A 16,687-nucleotide genomic window follows, 5' to 3' on the forward strand; every position below is an offset into this window, starting at 1 on the left:
TCAGACAACAAAAAGAAATAAAAGGCATCCAAATCGGCAAAGAAGAAGTCAAACTCTCACTCTTTGCAGATGATATAATACTTTATGTGGAAAACCCAAAAGACTCCACCCCAAAACTGCTAGAACTCATACAGGAATTCAGTAGAGTGGCAGGATATAAAATGAATGCACAGAAGTCAGTGGCATTCCTCTACACCAACAACAAGACAGAACAAAGAGAAATTAAGGAGTCGATCCCATTTACAATGGCACCCAAAGCCATAAGATACCTAGGAATAAATCTAACCAAAGAGGCAAAGAAACAGTTAGAACTGATTAAATGAGCTGCTTTGTGAGTTCTCTAAAAGGCTGTGAAAATGATTACGTTGGAAAGTTCTCAATTGGGTGCTATAGAGTCACACAGACTGGAACGTAGAATGAAAGATGTTCAATAAATATTTGTATGAATGAATTTATGTGAGATGTTAAGAGGGAGATGAGTAACTGCATAATTTCTAAGTTCCCTTCTGGTTTTGAGATTCTTTGACTTCCAAAATCGCTTACTGGAAAACATGGTATGTCTCAGAAAATCTACAAAAAAGAAAGACCCAGGAACCTTCCATGGCCTTTTCTCAAATGTTTCCTCCACAAATGCAGCCATGTGCTCTCTTGGAACACATGATGCAGTAAATCAACCAAGATTTCACTGAGAGCCTTTGTCAAGTTCAGCAACTTGCCAGACCCTGAAAGAAAAGGGTCAAACCATAGCACACAATAGAAACATTTTCAGAATAGAATATTCATATTTCTCTAACTGGCCTACCACATTTTGGGCTTAGCTACCCAACAGAGAAACATAATAATTGATTTCTTCTCTTAACCACAAAGTGCTGATTCCTGGCATCACAAAATTAGAACCTGGGTAATAGAGATGTGCAGAAGGAAACAATTTTCAGATAAAATAACATTATTCCTGGCAAACCAGGCACACGATGTTGAATTCTTATTGTGGTTGTTGGCAGAAAAAAAAGTCAGTGCTGAAATATTGGCAGGTAGGGCTTTTCCACATTCATTTTAATTTGGGGATGGGGAAAGTTAAGATCTTATTTAGGAAATAAAACAAAACCAAAATAAATATCTAGCCATGCTCTTCTCCCTCTGAAAAATGTTGAAAGAAAAAAAAAATTTTTTTTTAACTTTAGTTGAGAAATAAGCAAATCTCTGAGCAGAGCGGTTATTTCCTCTGCTACTCCAGCAGGAGAATAAACACGTAACCATGGCCCTTCCATGGAATTGTTTGTTTCATGAATAAACAGATGATTGTGTCTCTTTGGGCTTCTCTCTATTTTGCATTTTCTTTGAGTTACCCGGATGCTTAGTCACTCCATATCCTATTTGCATTCAGGAGTCGGGTGTAAGCGTAAGTGTTTGGAAATTGTTCTGTTGAGTTGGTGCTCATTCACCTGGGCATCCTCGGCTCCTGGCAGACGAGGTGGCTAGCTGTGGCAGGCAGCCGGCTGGTGTGGGAGGCGTGTGCAAGGCCAAGTAGACAGGGGATGGGGCACGTGTTCACTGAAGCCTTTTACAGCTTCTGGATATTTGCCACCCTCCTCTGTGCCACAGAACGGGCAAGGAAGAAAGAGGCCACACTGGCTCTACATTCTCTACATTTTTCTATATCTTCTCTCCTAATGATGCAAGTGCTTAATGTCAGGATGCCCCCTTGGTCTGGGCACATGGGGTGGGATGGCTGCTGACCCCTTAGCAGTTGCTGCCGAGAGGGAGTTCCAACCGGGTAGCTCTTTTGGTTTGGAAATCCGAAGTAGTGATAACTTGACAGCCTCATGCTTCTTGTTTTGACAAGTAGGTTTCATTTTTAGACGTTTTCTGGATTAAGAGCCCTATTTGCCCCCTAGTTCTTATGATCAGATTATCTTATTGAAAGAATCAGGACACCTGCTAACTCATAGGATGAGTGTGTGTGAATTAGAAACTGTACCCTCTTCCTGCAGGATGGCAGGCAGCCACAGCCCAGATCGGGGTGTATGACATGGCGTGCAGGGCGTGGGATGGACTCAGCCACCCTTGTCCCAGTTCCCCACTGCCCCTGGGCACGGCCCAGTCTGTCCAGCTGTCTGCAGTGGCCCAGATAAAACCTAGACTTTTATTATACGAAACTTTCCGAAGTACGAACTGAAGTGATAAGGTGATATTAAGGTTAGAATGTGTTTGTTTTCATGGTAAATGGTTTTAAATAATAATAAAGACCTTAATCACGTACACAGTATTTTACAAATATGTATTTTGAATATTTTCCCATATTTTGAATATTTTCCCCCAAAGGTTAAAATTATCTTGTGGAAATTTCTTTCAGCATTTCTTACCTATCATATGAAGGACTCCGCTTTTAATGCCTGGACTGGGCTGAATGATGTGAATTCAGAGCACACGTTCCTTTGGACGGATGGGCGAGGAGTTCATTATACAAACTGGGGCAAAGGTTATCCTGGCGGAAGAAGGAGCAGTCTTTCCTATGAAGATGTAAATATCAGTTTCAGGTCAACTCTCCGTGTACTGTCAGCCTGCTGCTTATTGACTGCATATTAGTGATTCATCTTCTGTGAAACATCTACCAGAGTTCCCCTTGATCTGGTTCATTCTTGCAGATCTTAAGTGTTTCAGACTGAGCCAGCCTTAAGAGAAGGGGTATAAATTCAATTACAAACTCTTCAACTTGTGGGGTAGGTGATGGAGGTATCAAGGGATGGGAAAGCCAGCTCCAATCTGGGTCTATGTTGCGGTCAGGAGGTACACTTGAATCCAGAGTTATCAATTTTATTTGCATCACCTGCCTCTAAACTCTTGAAGCCTGTAGTATTAAGGCTGTAAGTCTGACAGCAACTACTCCTTCCGAAGATAGAAGTTAACATGATTGAGCTGCTATCTGTAGGATACTTACTATGTGCCAAACACAGTGCTAGGTGCTCTTATATATTAACCTAAGAGACAGATGAGTGTGTTATTATTGTAGTACTTTTAATCTTGCATCAATTAACAGCCAACCAGTCAATGTTAAACACCACACTAGGCATTGAGAAAAACACGAAGAAACGGCAGATTTTGTTCTGACCTTAAAGAAGCTTACATTTATGTAAGACCACAAGTCTGATACAGGAAAGAAGGGAGTAAGAAACGCAAGTATATGATGACAGGATCAGTTATAAAGCCCTGTAGTAGTTAGGAGGAAAGAAGCTTACTGTGGGATAACGTGATCTAATCAGTCAATACTTATTTAGGGAGGCTTTCATTTGATGAAGAGAAGGAATATGAGAAAAAAAAAATCAGCTATGGGTCTTTTCCTCAAGAGGTTTAAAACAATGATCAGGAAAGTTGGGTATATGGGGTGAGGAAGACCATGCTAAGTGGGCAAGGTGAATAAAATCTTCAAGAAAAAAGCACCAGGTGGGTCTGGGCAGGAGAAAAATGACTTGGGATATAGCAGGGTTTTTATACAGAAAAGAAGTAGGAGTAAACTTTGCAAGGTTGACAGCAGAATTTAGAGAAATTTAGTTGCCCCAGGAGTGAGTTTGGACTTTGTCAGATGGGCAGTGAGAAAAGGTTAGAGCAGAAAAATGATCTGATCAAAATGGTGCCTTTATGATAGTTAATTGGGTTAGCTCTGTTAGGGTAGATACATTTAGATGACGGGTTAGTGATTTTCTGTGGAGAAATTCTTTGCATCTTCATTACGTTCATGAGGGCTAAAAACTTACTGAAGAAGTTAAAGTAGAATGGAGTGAGGTGAGGTTTGCTTAGAAAAATTTCTGGATGGGGGTGAATTTTGTGTAAAGCAAAAAAATTTTATTGTTGCCCAAGTTTTGTTTTGTTTTGAGAACATAAAGACAAGCAGAGACAACAAAAGCAAAATCTGCTATCTCACCGTCCAGGGAAAAAACACTGTTAATTTTTTGTTGAATTTATTTCTAGACTTTTTCTTAGTGCATGAAAAATAGTTTATTTCTCAAAAATGGAATCAAAACACACATACTGTGTTGTTACAATTTCAGGACTTGAAAAATGACGAGGATTAAATACAGTGTGATAAATAGAGTGTGAGAGAACTTTTCTTACGGGTTTTGTGGTGGAAACATGCTTGCTCTCTACAGGTTTTCTGGAGTAGAGCACAGACTGTAAGCAAGGGTAATGGAAGATAAGAATAGCTAAGAAGGAAGATGGGAATGAGTGGAGCATCTAAATGTAGGATTGGGAGTTCCTGGAAGTTGAAGTTCATGGGATAATGAGGCTGGAGGCAGGGAGGTTGCAAAGGCATTGCAACCATGGATCAGGGAATGGGGGGACAAAGCTAAGGATTGGGGTTCTTTCCATCTTTCTGCTCGGCATCATTGCGTGCTGGCCTAGCTCTTCATTACTGCCTGGGAGAGAAGTTCCAGTCGTTCTGTCCATTCAAGATAATATGCAATCTTCCCTTCTTTTGTGGCTGTTTATCAACAAGAAACCCTTCCTGGGGAGCACTCCTGCTCACAGCATGCTTTGCATTCCTCACTTGCTGAGAAGCACGATAGTACAGTGGCCAAGGTCTATGCCAGGAGACTGCGTGCCTGGGGTTTGAATCCTAACTCTTATTTATTAGCTGTGTAACCATGGGCAAGTTAACCTGTGCCTCAATGAACTTGCGCCTCAGATCTTTCATCTATGAAATGGGCATGCTCATAGGACCAACCACTAAGGATGGATGTGAGTTTACAGGAATTAATATGTATATAGTACTTAGAACAATGTCAGATATTATAGGTGTGAGCTATAATTATTAGAACCAATGGGTTAAAGAAGCCCAACACATGATAAATCAAAATCTTCATCTGACACTGGATGAAAACTTCGGCAGGGGCAGGTTTCTTGACTTCTTTACTTGCTTTGGCTTATAGATTGTCCTATGGAAGCTTGATATTGCAAACATATTCACAACAAAAAATAAAAAAACTCTTTCCAGCCTGGCATACTTCCCTGTAAGATTGCAAATAACATGTGAAACTTTCTAGCTACACACCAGCAATTTGCTCTGAATCCATAATGGTACTTGTATAAATTAAATTAGCAATGAAAAAATATAGATTATACTTATTTCTCTTTAACAGTAGGATACCTATTTTGGGGTTTGAATCATGAGAATTTATATGGAGAAGATATTGTATTCTCCTAACATTTTATTGTTAAATTTTGGTAGAGATTTTTTTTTTAAAGATTTTATTTATTTATTTGAGAGAGAGCACATGAGAGGGGGGAGGGTCGGGAGGGTCAGAGGGAGAAGCAGACTCCCTGCTGAGCAGGGAGCCCGATGCGGGACTTGATCCAGAGACTCCAGGATCATGACCTGAGCCGAAGGCAGTCGCCTAACCAACTGAGCCACCCAGGCGCCCCTTGGTAGAGATTTATACCATTTCTGATAGCAAAGTTTCTCAGACCTGTCTCTAAAATTATCCAATTCTATCTGATTTTTAATTAAAAATAGCAAGAGTTCAGTGTGAGAGATTCCCTTGAAAAGTGTGAGCAGTTGCATGGAAAAGTAAGGATGAATTGAAAGTGACTGTAAATGAATTAGGATGATCTTTAGATTTGGTGGTTAGGCTTGAGGGATATTCTTGGCTTATTAATGAATAGATTTAAACAATTATTGATTCACACTGCTTTTTATTTTCCTTTCTCCACAAATGTACAGGCTGACTGTGTGGTTATTATTGGAGGGAAATCAAGGGATGCAGGAAAATGGATGGATGACACATGTGACAGTAAACGAGGTTACATATGCCAGACACTTTCTGGTAAGTTCTACCAAAACTTGCCTGCCCATAGAGCTGGGTTATTTAATATATTTAAAAAAATGACCTTCTTCTCAATTTTGCTCTAAACCTTAAACAGCTCTAAAAACATAAAGTTTTATTTAAAGAATGGCCATTCCCATGCACATTGTTTCTCAACTCAATCCATGTGCGTCTGTGAAAGAGCATAAGGGTGACATTTTCTAGAAACTATTCATGAGTGTACCCCTTCATCCGTTACCAAAAATTTTGTGCAGATTACACTTGAAGTTGGAACTTTTTCTAACTTCATAAGAAATGTAGGATATTTGCCTACCTGTACCTTTTTAAAAATGTCACTGTAAGAATACTTGGTTCTGTTTGCCTAATTTGAGAACCTTTGGCACAAATCATCATATATACCTCATTGGTTCTGTAGTCTCTGCCTTTAAAAATGTAGATATCCTTTTTTTCTTAAAAATTTTAAGTAATCTCTGTACCCCACATGGGGCTTGAACTCACAACCCCGAGATCAAGAGTCGCATGTTCTACCGACTGAGCCAGCCAGGCGCCCTCTAAAAATGTAGACACCTGATTTGTGTTTCATTTTGTATCTTAGGAAGCCCTATGGTTAAACAAAAATAAAACAGAATATGTGCATATTTACTGAGAGTCCAGATTATGGTTGTACGTACTTTAGTCTCCAGCGAAAGAAGGATACAAATGTCTAGCTACACAAAAAGAGGGCCAGAAATTAAAAGGTGGTTTAGAGAGGAGGGTGCAGAGTGGGGTGGGCTGCTCTCATTCTGAGAACAGCTCTTAGAGTTTGAATTAGAAGGTACTTGTTCTAATGCATCAAACCGATTTTTCTACACTTTCTAGAGAATCAGGGAACTAAGGTCAACTCATGACCATGAGTGAAAATCACTTGAGGTATTTTCAGATTATTGAAAAGTACTGCAGAAATTCTAAGCTTTCATTAATTCAGAAGCTGGTCCAGGACCTGTTGCTTTCCCCTCTATGCTCTGTTCTCTGGCAGCAGAATCTTAGGCCACCAGAAAGCACACATGCCATTTTTGCCCAGGTTTTGAGTAAAAGGAGCGAGTATCCTTCCAGGAGCGAATGATGACTCACAAGCTCTTTGAAAATCTTTTTCTTCCTATTATAAACATAAGTGGTAGAATATTTGCCACTAATAAAAGCTTATTAAAAAATAAAAATATTTATCATCATTCACCTATACATTCATGTTTTTATTTATATATATATTTATATATATAAACCTACCATTTTAAAAAATATGTAACACATGTTCTTTGTTGATGTTTTAGAAAATGCAGAAAAGCATAAAGAAGGGAAAAAATTACCTACAATCCAACCACCTGAAAATAACCCCTCAATATTTTAGTTTTTCCTTATAATTGTTTTATGAATGTTTTAATAAACAAACCAGTCGGACAGATGAGCTGTTTCCTAATTGCATATAGCCTTCCATGAAACTTTTTTTTAAGCTTTACCTCAAGCCTCATTTGCCACTTTTAGTGGTCGCCAAATTTCCCACGGGTATTGAGACAAACCCAGACCTCCCCAAGTTGGGAAATGGTAAGACTATTCAGTCTCTACAGGCTGTACCATGTGAAGGGTGCTGGTCTGGGTCTCTTGGTTTAATGATATTCTTCTACCAACACAAGGTGGCAGCAACAGTAGAAGAAATGGGAAGCTGCCCTTGCTGAAATAAAGTCATTACCATACTAGGCGTAATCAAAAGCACGTTTGGCATTGGGATAGTGACAGAACAAGGCAGATGGTAGATTAGGTCAGTATATAGTGGAACACGTCTGAGAATTAACCAAGACAAAATTGGTAAGCAAGGACATCTAGAACCCTAGATAGGAGTTGGCAATTTTTTTCTGTAGAGAGACACGTTGTAGATATTTTAGGCTGTAAATACACATTCTCTGTTGCAACTACTCAACTCTGACATGATACTAGGCAGTCATAGACAACACGTAAACAAGTGAATGTGGCTGTGTTCCAATAAAATTTTATTTATGGACACAAATTTGAATTTCATACAATGTTTACATGTCACAAAGTATTATTCTTATTTGATTTTTTTTTTTTTTTTTTTTTTTTGGTCAGCCATTTAAAAGACATTCTGGGCTCATTGGCTACAAAAACAGACAACAGGCCAGATTTCACCCTCTGGCTGTCATTTGCTAACCTCTCACTTTAGGACATCCGTTAAGGGACACAGAAAGAAACTCTTTTTTGGGGTGTTGACAGTAAGTGGCACAAAGGATGGGTGGGCCTACAACAGCCATTAGAAACTCATACTGGAACACTGAGGAAAGAAGTTCAGAAAGCCAAAGGGACTCTGTCTTAGGCTCCAGCCCCTGAGTCAGTTTGATCAAGATATGGGAGGCCTGGCTGAAAGGCGTAGGCAATCATTAGTAGGAGAAAAGCCTGATCCCGGGATAAGGGTTAAATGAACCCAGGACTGGTGTCTGGCTTCATGCCAAAACTTAAAGCAGGCTCTCGAAGGTGAGTTAACAGTAGAGTCAAATAGATACAAAGAGATGCAAATTCATGGAGAGGGTACAACAGATGAAGAAGGGGGAGGAAGACTGTTGGTGACCTTGAAATATGACCGAGGTGGTAAAATAAAGATTAGTAATGACAGAATGATAGATATTCTTTAATTGATGGGATTAAACTGTGTCATTTCTTTTGTTCAGATACTAGATCTCATTGAATTTGCAAGCCTTTTGGTTTTTTTTTTTCTTTTCATTTTTTGGTTTTTGGGGTTTTTTTAGTTTAGAAACTTGATTACATATCTATATTAATGGTCTAAATACAGTTTGGAAATTATTTCATTCAACCAGCCATACTGATTAAAAAACAGAGCTTTGTTTTTTGGTGTGAAATGACTCATGAAAATATTTTTAGCACCCGATGGTTTAGATTTATGCTATTCTGATTATTTTTATAATGTATGAGATATGGTAGTAAAGTGTACCATTAACACTCAAAGTATGTTTATTGAGAATGCTAATGAAAATGAATCTTTTTGTTCCAGACTCTTCCTTGCCTAATCCTCCAACAACAATTCCAACAGATGGCTTTATTAAATATGGTGAAAGTAACTATTCACTCATGAAATTAAAGTTAGAGTGGAATGAAGCAGAGAAGTATTGCAAGCTTCACAGTTCCCTTATTGCTAGCATTCTAGATCCCTATAGTAATGCATTTGCATGGATGCAAATGCAAAAATTTAATGAACCTGTGTGGATCGCCCTGAACAGTAACTTGGTAAGATGCTGGAAATATGTGTGACTTGACATGATTGATACATTGTGATTAAACATGATTCTCTTTCTGTTCATTCTGTTGGGCGTTTGTTATATATAAGACACTGTGCTGGGCAATGTGAATGATGTGAAGGTGAACTAGATCCAATCTTGCAAGGATCCAATGCCTTCAAGGATCTAACAAGCTAGTGATATGAGTCAGAATTCAAACTAAGATTTATATAGCTTATATTAACTTTAATATTGCTTTTGAATATTAAAATTAGATTCTGCATCTAAACATTTTTATTTATTAATTTACTCCTCTCTAGTGTCCCAATTACAACTGTGCCATTGGAATTAAGAAAACAGATCAGGGGCATGGTTCTTGGGTCATGAGGAACTTTTTACTTTTTTGTGGCAAGCCATTCTAGAGTGATCAGTCCTAAAGTTGTGTGAAGAATTTCACTGCAGTCAATTCTCTGTGTTCCATAAAAGAAAAAGGCAGGTTGGCAGAGAATTGGGGTGGGGGAAGGGGGTGGGGGGCACAGAACTAAGAGTGGTGATGAAGTTGCCAAAATATACCTGTAATGAGTCTTCTCTGATGCCCTGTGATCCATCTATCCTCCATCTATTTAGCTAGCCAGCCAGCAAACTTCCTAATAGAAGAAATAGAGATATCTGCAAGTAACTAAGAGACAAGATTGAAAATGTCAAAGAGAGGTATATAAAAGTGCTAACAAGAGGAGAGAAAAGAGATGGGTTGAGTCAGGGAAGAAGGTCGAGAAGGCTTCTCAGAGAAAGCGGGCTTTATAGATGTCATATGGGATGGTGGAACAGAAAGAAGGAGTACCACTAAGAGAGAAAAAGGCAGAAGGAGATAGAACTGGAAAGTAGTTTGGTGTCAGATTTGATTGAGCTTCTAATGTTGTGCTACAGAGGTCAAAAGGTACACTTCATGCACAGAGTAATTCCTGAGTAAGGAAGTGAACATTTAAAAGTAAGTGGTTCCACAATGATTTCTGTGATTAAACTTAGGCAAGACATTTTTATGTCTATATTGACTCTATTTTTAGTGATTACTTTGCTTAATAGTTCACTCATTTTCTTCTTGTAGACATGGTCACAATTCTCTCATGAGTTTAAAATAGGCTTTTATTTATTTTTGGAAAGATTAAGTAGCTTTTCCACTATACCAACATTTGTAATTAAAACAGTAGTATTATCTTTCTTATATTTGTGGAATTAATGACTGTGTAAGCATTATGCGATTAAACGTGGTAGAATACTACAAAATCCTAACTTGGGATAGCACATGCTTTTGAATTTGTCATTAAATCTTTTGTAATTGGCTAGGTAAGTTAAGTAATGCAGTTAAAATGGGGACTATTTGAACTATTTTGAAATTCATTTATCTCGTTAATACTATGTATCATGTTTTTTAAGCATTACTTGTGAAATCTCTCTTAGGCTGTTAAAGGATATTATTGATAAGTAATATTTTTGATGTTATTAATTAATTTTTATGTGATCATAAATTCATTCTACTAAATGTAATAAGAAAGTGAGTGTGCAAATTGATTAAAAAATCAGCTGTGTAAAAATTACTATCATGATTTGTTGAAAGACCACCTTACTGGAAAGCAAGCCACCTAGTCTCCTGTCACCTGTCCAGCTGACCTCACCTGTCATTTGCATGTGCACTTTTTCAAAAGCTAAACAATGAGAAGATCAGAAGAGATTACTGTTTCTCTCCAAGGTCTATAAGTTCAATGAAAACTACTTAATTTTTATTATCATTTCAGTGATAATATAATACATATTTTATTTGTTCTGAAGACAAAATTTGTATTTTACATTGAAAACCTGTGAAGAAAAAGTTTCATAGAATAAGACATAGGTTTCTTTAAGTCTGTGTTTTTCAAATTACCTTTCAAGGATGTAGTTATGGGGAACTCCAAGAGTCTCTCTTAAAGAAAGGTGACATTTCCTGAATTTAAGTTGGTAGAAATGATTTATAAAATGTCCTTTTTGTTCCCAAATGTTGAAGATCGTTTGTCAAATCACAGTCTTAAATATACTTTTACTCCTCACTAGGTTCTTTTGGTGTTTTCTAAATGAGACAAGACTCCATGTTAATGGTTGCTTTTGTCCTTGCAGACCAATAATGAGTATGCTTGGACTGACAAATGGAGGATGAGGTACACTAACTGGGCTGCTGATGAGCCCAGACTGAAATCAGCATGTGTTTATCTGGATCCTGATGGCTACTGGAAGACAGCATCTTGCAATGAAAGTTTTTATTTTCTCTGCAAAAGATCAGATGGTAATTGAATACAAAAAAAGACAATCAAGGGATTTGAAATTTTCTCAATTAGCCAATACATACCACTACTGGTATTATTAAACAGTAACATGTCTTGGAGGTCTTAAGAATAAGATAATAAAACATATCCCTTCACTGAACAAAAGACTGACTTGGTAATAAACAAATATATAGAGATCCAAATAATAACAAATATATATAGATCCAAACAAATATATATAGATCCAAATAAAATAGATCCAAATAATCTAAATAATCCAATTCTATCTCCATCCAATAATGGACATAGAAAATTTTCTTCAGTGCTAGAGTTTATTTGCATTTTTTAGATTTTTGAATTTTTATTATTGAGATTATCCTCTGCATCTCTGATGTCAGATTTGTCAGGAAATTATGATTACCTTTTATATCAACAGCACATCTGTATCAAAATAATTTTTATCAGAATGCATATAGATTAATCAGAATCAGTGATATTATGGTTTTAGCTTTCCTAGACTATAGTCCTAGAAGGGGACAGGGATACAGTCCTAGAGTTTTAACTGTCCCATTTAGTTCTATCATAGACATCAGTCATAGCTAACAAGCATTAATAGGGGTTATGATTTCAGAAAAGAGTGTCTTGAAGGGGGGCTTCCTTTGCAAATTGTTTTTAGGTGATCTTTTTAAGGGACCTAACATCTTTATAAGTATTTATAGATCTGCCTTCTTCAGTATGACTGTGATTGATTTCTAATCTACCAGAATACAGTCTATTGAAATATATTTAAAATGACAACAAAAAGATAAAGTACAAAGAACACCCAATAACAAAAATGGCAGATCCAAATGATCCATCAGAACTTCTTAAAAATAATGATTGGCGATAAAATTTTCCTTAGCTGCTACTATATCATATTGCAGAAACTTCAGGTTTTATTTTATTTTAAATGTCTTTTTATTAACAGAAATCCCTGCCACTGAACCCCCACAGCTGCCCGGCAGATGCCCAGAGTCAGAACACACAGCTTGGATTCCTTTCCATGGTCACTGCTACTATATCGAGTCTTCATACACAAGAAACTGGGGTCAAGCCTCTCTAGAATGCCTCCGAATGGGTAAGTGCCACCTTTACTGTAAGGAAATCCCATCATCATCTATTCTGGACTACCATGATACTAATAACACTGTACATTAAAATCATATGGAATGTAAAGATACTTATTTTTCTCCATAATTTATATTTTAATAGAACGGGCAACATCATGTCCCCCCCCCCCAGTGTAATTGATAACACTGTAGCCTCAAAATTTTCAAGAATTACAGTAGAAAGTAATCATTTGTGGAACAAGTCTTTCTGACTTTCTGCCCTAATCTTTGAAATGGTTAGGATTGTCATTCTCAGTTGTCCAAAGTGTTGTGTTCCCCTCTTCTCACTATTAGCTTGGGTTCCACAGTGCCCAGGGGCCATTTTGCTTTACCGTTAATAGAAAAGCATTTAGCTCAGGTTATCTTATCTGTGAAGAAAAACAAGACAAAACTCAAATAGACATGACATAGATGGATAATTTTCCTCTCAAAATAAAAATGTTAGTTAATTTTTCAGAATGCATTTAAAAATCCACTTAATTAAATCCCACTTAAAAAATTACTGAATTATTCTTTTACTACATTTTGATTGTCTTCTAAGTCAGTGTTTTTTTTTTTTAAGATTTTATTTATTTATTTGACAGAGAGACAAGCAAGAGAGGGAACACAAGCAGGGGGAGTGGGAGAGGGAGAAGGAGGCTTCCCGTGGAGCAGGGAGCCTGATGCAGGGCTCAATCCCAGGACCCTGGGATCATGACCTGAGCCGAAAGTAGTCACTTAACCAACTGAGCCACCCAGGCGGCCCTAAGTCAGTGTTCTCTATCCAACAGTGATATATATACAAGAGCTATATTCTCGTTTCCTTCAAATTCATTCAAAAGTCAACCTTGAGTTTTGACCTTTTCTTTTTACTTTTAGGCTTTTTCCCCCTTCAGTTCTATTGAGGTATAATGGATAAATAAAATTATAAGACATTTAAAGTGTACACTGTGATAATTTGATTGTGAAGGGATTCTCACCATCAAGTTAATTAACACATCCATCATATCACATATATACCCTTTTTTATTCTTTTCTGATGAGAACACTTAAGTTCTACTCTCTGGGCAAATCTCAATTTTAAATATAGCATTATCAGCTATAGTCACCATGTTATCCATTTGATCCTAAAACCTTATTCATCTTATAACTTAAACATTGTACCCTTTCACCAGCATCTCCCTCCCCCCTACCCCACAGTCCCTGGCAACCACCATTCTTTCTCTCTCTTTTTTTTTAATTTTACATATAAGTGATACCATGGAGAGTTCATCTGTCTCTGTCTGGCTTGTTTCCTTAGAATGGTATGGTTAGTCAGTGTTGTCACAAATAAATAAATATATATGTCACAAATATATATATACACACTACATTTTCTTTATGCATCCATCTGTTGATGGACACTTAGGTTGTTTTTGTACCTTGGCTCTTGTGAATAATGCTGCAGTGAACATGGAAGTAGAGAGGTATCTTTGAGAAGTGATTTCATCACCTTTGGATATATATACCCAGAAGTGGGACTGCTGGATCATATGATAGTTCTCTTTAATTTCTTGAGGAACCTTCATGCTGTTTTCCATAGGGGCTGTATCAGTTTAGATTCCCACCAATAGTGTACAAGGGGTCTCTTCTCTCTACATTCTTGCTGGGATTTATCTTGTCTTTTTGGTAATAGCCAGTCTAACAGGTGTGAAGTGATGCCTCATCTCATCGTGGTTTTGATTTGTATTTTCTTAATGATTAGTGACGTTGAGAATTTTTCATGTACCTGTTAGCCATTTTTAAGTCTTCTTTGGGAAAAAAATGTCTATTTAGGTCTATTTGCCTATTTTTTAATTGGGTCATTTGTTTTTTTGCTATTGAATTGTGTAAGTTCCTTGTACATTTTAGATCTTAAACCTTTATTAGGATATGCCGTTTGCAAATACTGCCTTTTCATTTTGTTGATGGTTTCCTTGGTTGTGAAGAAGCTTTTTCGTTTGTTGCAGTCCCATTTATTTATTTTTGTTTTTGTTGCTTTTGCTTTTGGTGTCAAATACAAAAAAAAAAAAATTATCCCCAAGAACAATGACAAGGAACTTGCCACCTGTTTTCTTCTTTTTGCTCTTCTGGGCATATTTGACTGGCCCTTCTTGGAGGCCACTGTTTCTTGCTTCCACTTTATCTGGTCTGTGACTGAATCCCACCCACTCTTGTATGTTTCAGTTCAGTTATTCTTTAGCCCTGTGGTTTCTGTTTGGTACTTTTTGATTCTTTCTCTCTGCATGTTGAAATTTTCACTTTGTTTGCACATTGCTTTCTTGACCTAAATGAGCATCTTTATAACTGTTATTTTGAACTCTGTCAGATAAATCGTCATCTCTGTTTCATTAAGATCTGTTTGGAGATTTATCTTGTTCTTTTGTTTGCAACATATTTCTCCTTTTCTTCATTTTCCTGGACTCTCTGTGTTGGTTTCTGCACACTGGATAAAACAAACACCTCTCCCAGTTTTGAAAGTCTGGTGTCATGTAGGAGATGAACCTCATCAATTAACCCAACCCAACCTCCTGTTTGTCTCTCAAACCTTTGTGATGGTCTAAGCTGCCATCTTTGTTTTTTAGTGGCTCCCAGTAGTTGAGGGTGTGCAAGGGCCCTATGATGTTCCAAAGGAGAAAATCACAGTCAGCATATAAATGCAGGCTGATTAGAAGCTGGACCCTCAAATGGCAGCTAGGAAAGTATATAAGCCAGGTGTGTGTGTACATGCTCCTTCCAGAGAAATATTGGTGACCTGCTTTTGTCATTGTGGCAAGCTAGGGAAAAAAAGGTGGTGGAAGTACCCCCCCAGGTACCCCAGGCTCCGTGGAAAATCACACCTTGCTCGTAGATGCATGTAAATTAGCAGCTGGACCACAGGGCAGTGGGTTGTAAAGTATGCAGTCAGTCCCTCTCCAAGAAAAGGCTGAAAAAATGGGCATTTTTCCTGTTTCCTCTTAGCTGAGTCCTGGGGGGATAGCTGTAGTGAATTCTCACATGCCCATTAAGAACTATTTCTTTGTTTTCTGTAGTCCTATGGGTCTTTTGGCTGCAAACCCCATTGGTTTTCAGAGCAAGGTGGTTTGGTGGCCTGTCCCTTAGGTGGGAGCCCTAAAACTTGGAGTGCTAGAGGTATGGTCCAAACCCTTCTCTCTTCAGGGAAAAGCTGGGAGTTGGGTATTCCCTCCTGACTGTGTGGTGGTCTACTGGAGATAGGGTTTATTGAGAAAGTATGTCTCAGCCTTTCCTACTCCTTTAGAAGTAGAGATATTCTCAGTCACCCTACATGTCAGAGTAACTCAGCTTGTTTCTGGGTTTCTCTGAGGTAGTTGCTCCATGTGTAGCTGTTCATTGGTGTGTCTATGAAAGAGGGAGTTTCAGGAACCTCCTATTTTGCCATCTTAGTCCCTTGCTATTAGTTTTGGCTTTAAATTCTGAGTCAAGTGAAGTCTCTTTGCCTGTTTTTGTTCATTTATTTGGGAACTTTATTGTAAGGGGTGTGTGTGTGTGTATATATATATAAGTGTAAGGTGTATATATATATGGTGTCAGGTACATATATATATAAGGTATATACATGGTATATGTGTATATATATATATAAGCTATTTATAACAGATATATATAACCTATCCTTATATAGATATCAATATATAACATATCTATATATATAACAGGTATATATATAACATATCTATAACATCTATATATATAACATATCTATAACAATTATAGACATATATATGTAATATATATACATATATGTATATTACATACATATATGTGTATATGTATATATATACATACATACGTATATGTATGTATATTACATATATATGTCTATAATTGTTATACCTTCTTAATGAGTTGAAACTTGAATCATTATAAATGTCCTTATTTGTCTCTAGCAACAATTTTTGTTTAAAAGTTTATTTTGTCCAATATCAGTATAGCTACTTCAACTTTTTTTTAAGTTACTATTTGCATGGTATATCTCTTTCCATGCTCTTATTTTCAATCTTTTTGTGTCTTTGAATCTCAAGTGTGTATTTTATAGATGGCATATAGTTAGATATTTTAAAATTTTATTTTTATTTACTTATTTTAATTTTTAAATTTATTCTGCCAATCTGTTTTTTGATTGGAGTGGT

General features: G+C 37.1%; 1 protein-coding gene across 2 annotated transcripts in view; it reads left to right on the forward strand.

Annotated features, from left to right (window-relative positions):
• The window catches only part of MRC1 (mannose receptor C-type 1), a 64,567-nt gene that overhangs the window by 27,405 nt on the left and 20,475 nt on the right, over positions 1-16,687 (forward strand). For both annotated transcript variants that reach the window (XM_081820692.1, XM_081820690.1), the window contains exons 15-19: positions 2,354-2,520; positions 5,717-5,819; positions 8,875-9,107; positions 11,246-11,411; positions 12,359-12,508. In XM_081820692.1, the coding sequence (XP_081676818.1) occupies positions 2,354-2,520; positions 5,717-5,819; positions 8,875-9,107; positions 11,246-11,411; positions 12,359-12,508 (819 nt within the window). The remainder of the gene's footprint in view (positions 1-2,353; positions 2,521-5,716; positions 5,820-8,874; positions 9,108-11,245; positions 11,412-12,358; positions 12,509-16,687) is intronic.

This window comes from Leptonychotes weddellii, chromosome 5 (assembly GCF_054177405.1).
Source record: "Leptonychotes weddellii isolate Sample4059 chromosome 5, ASM5417740v2, whole genome shotgun sequence".
Lineage (NCBI taxonomy): Eukaryota > Metazoa > Chordata > Mammalia > Carnivora > Phocidae > Leptonychotes > Leptonychotes weddellii.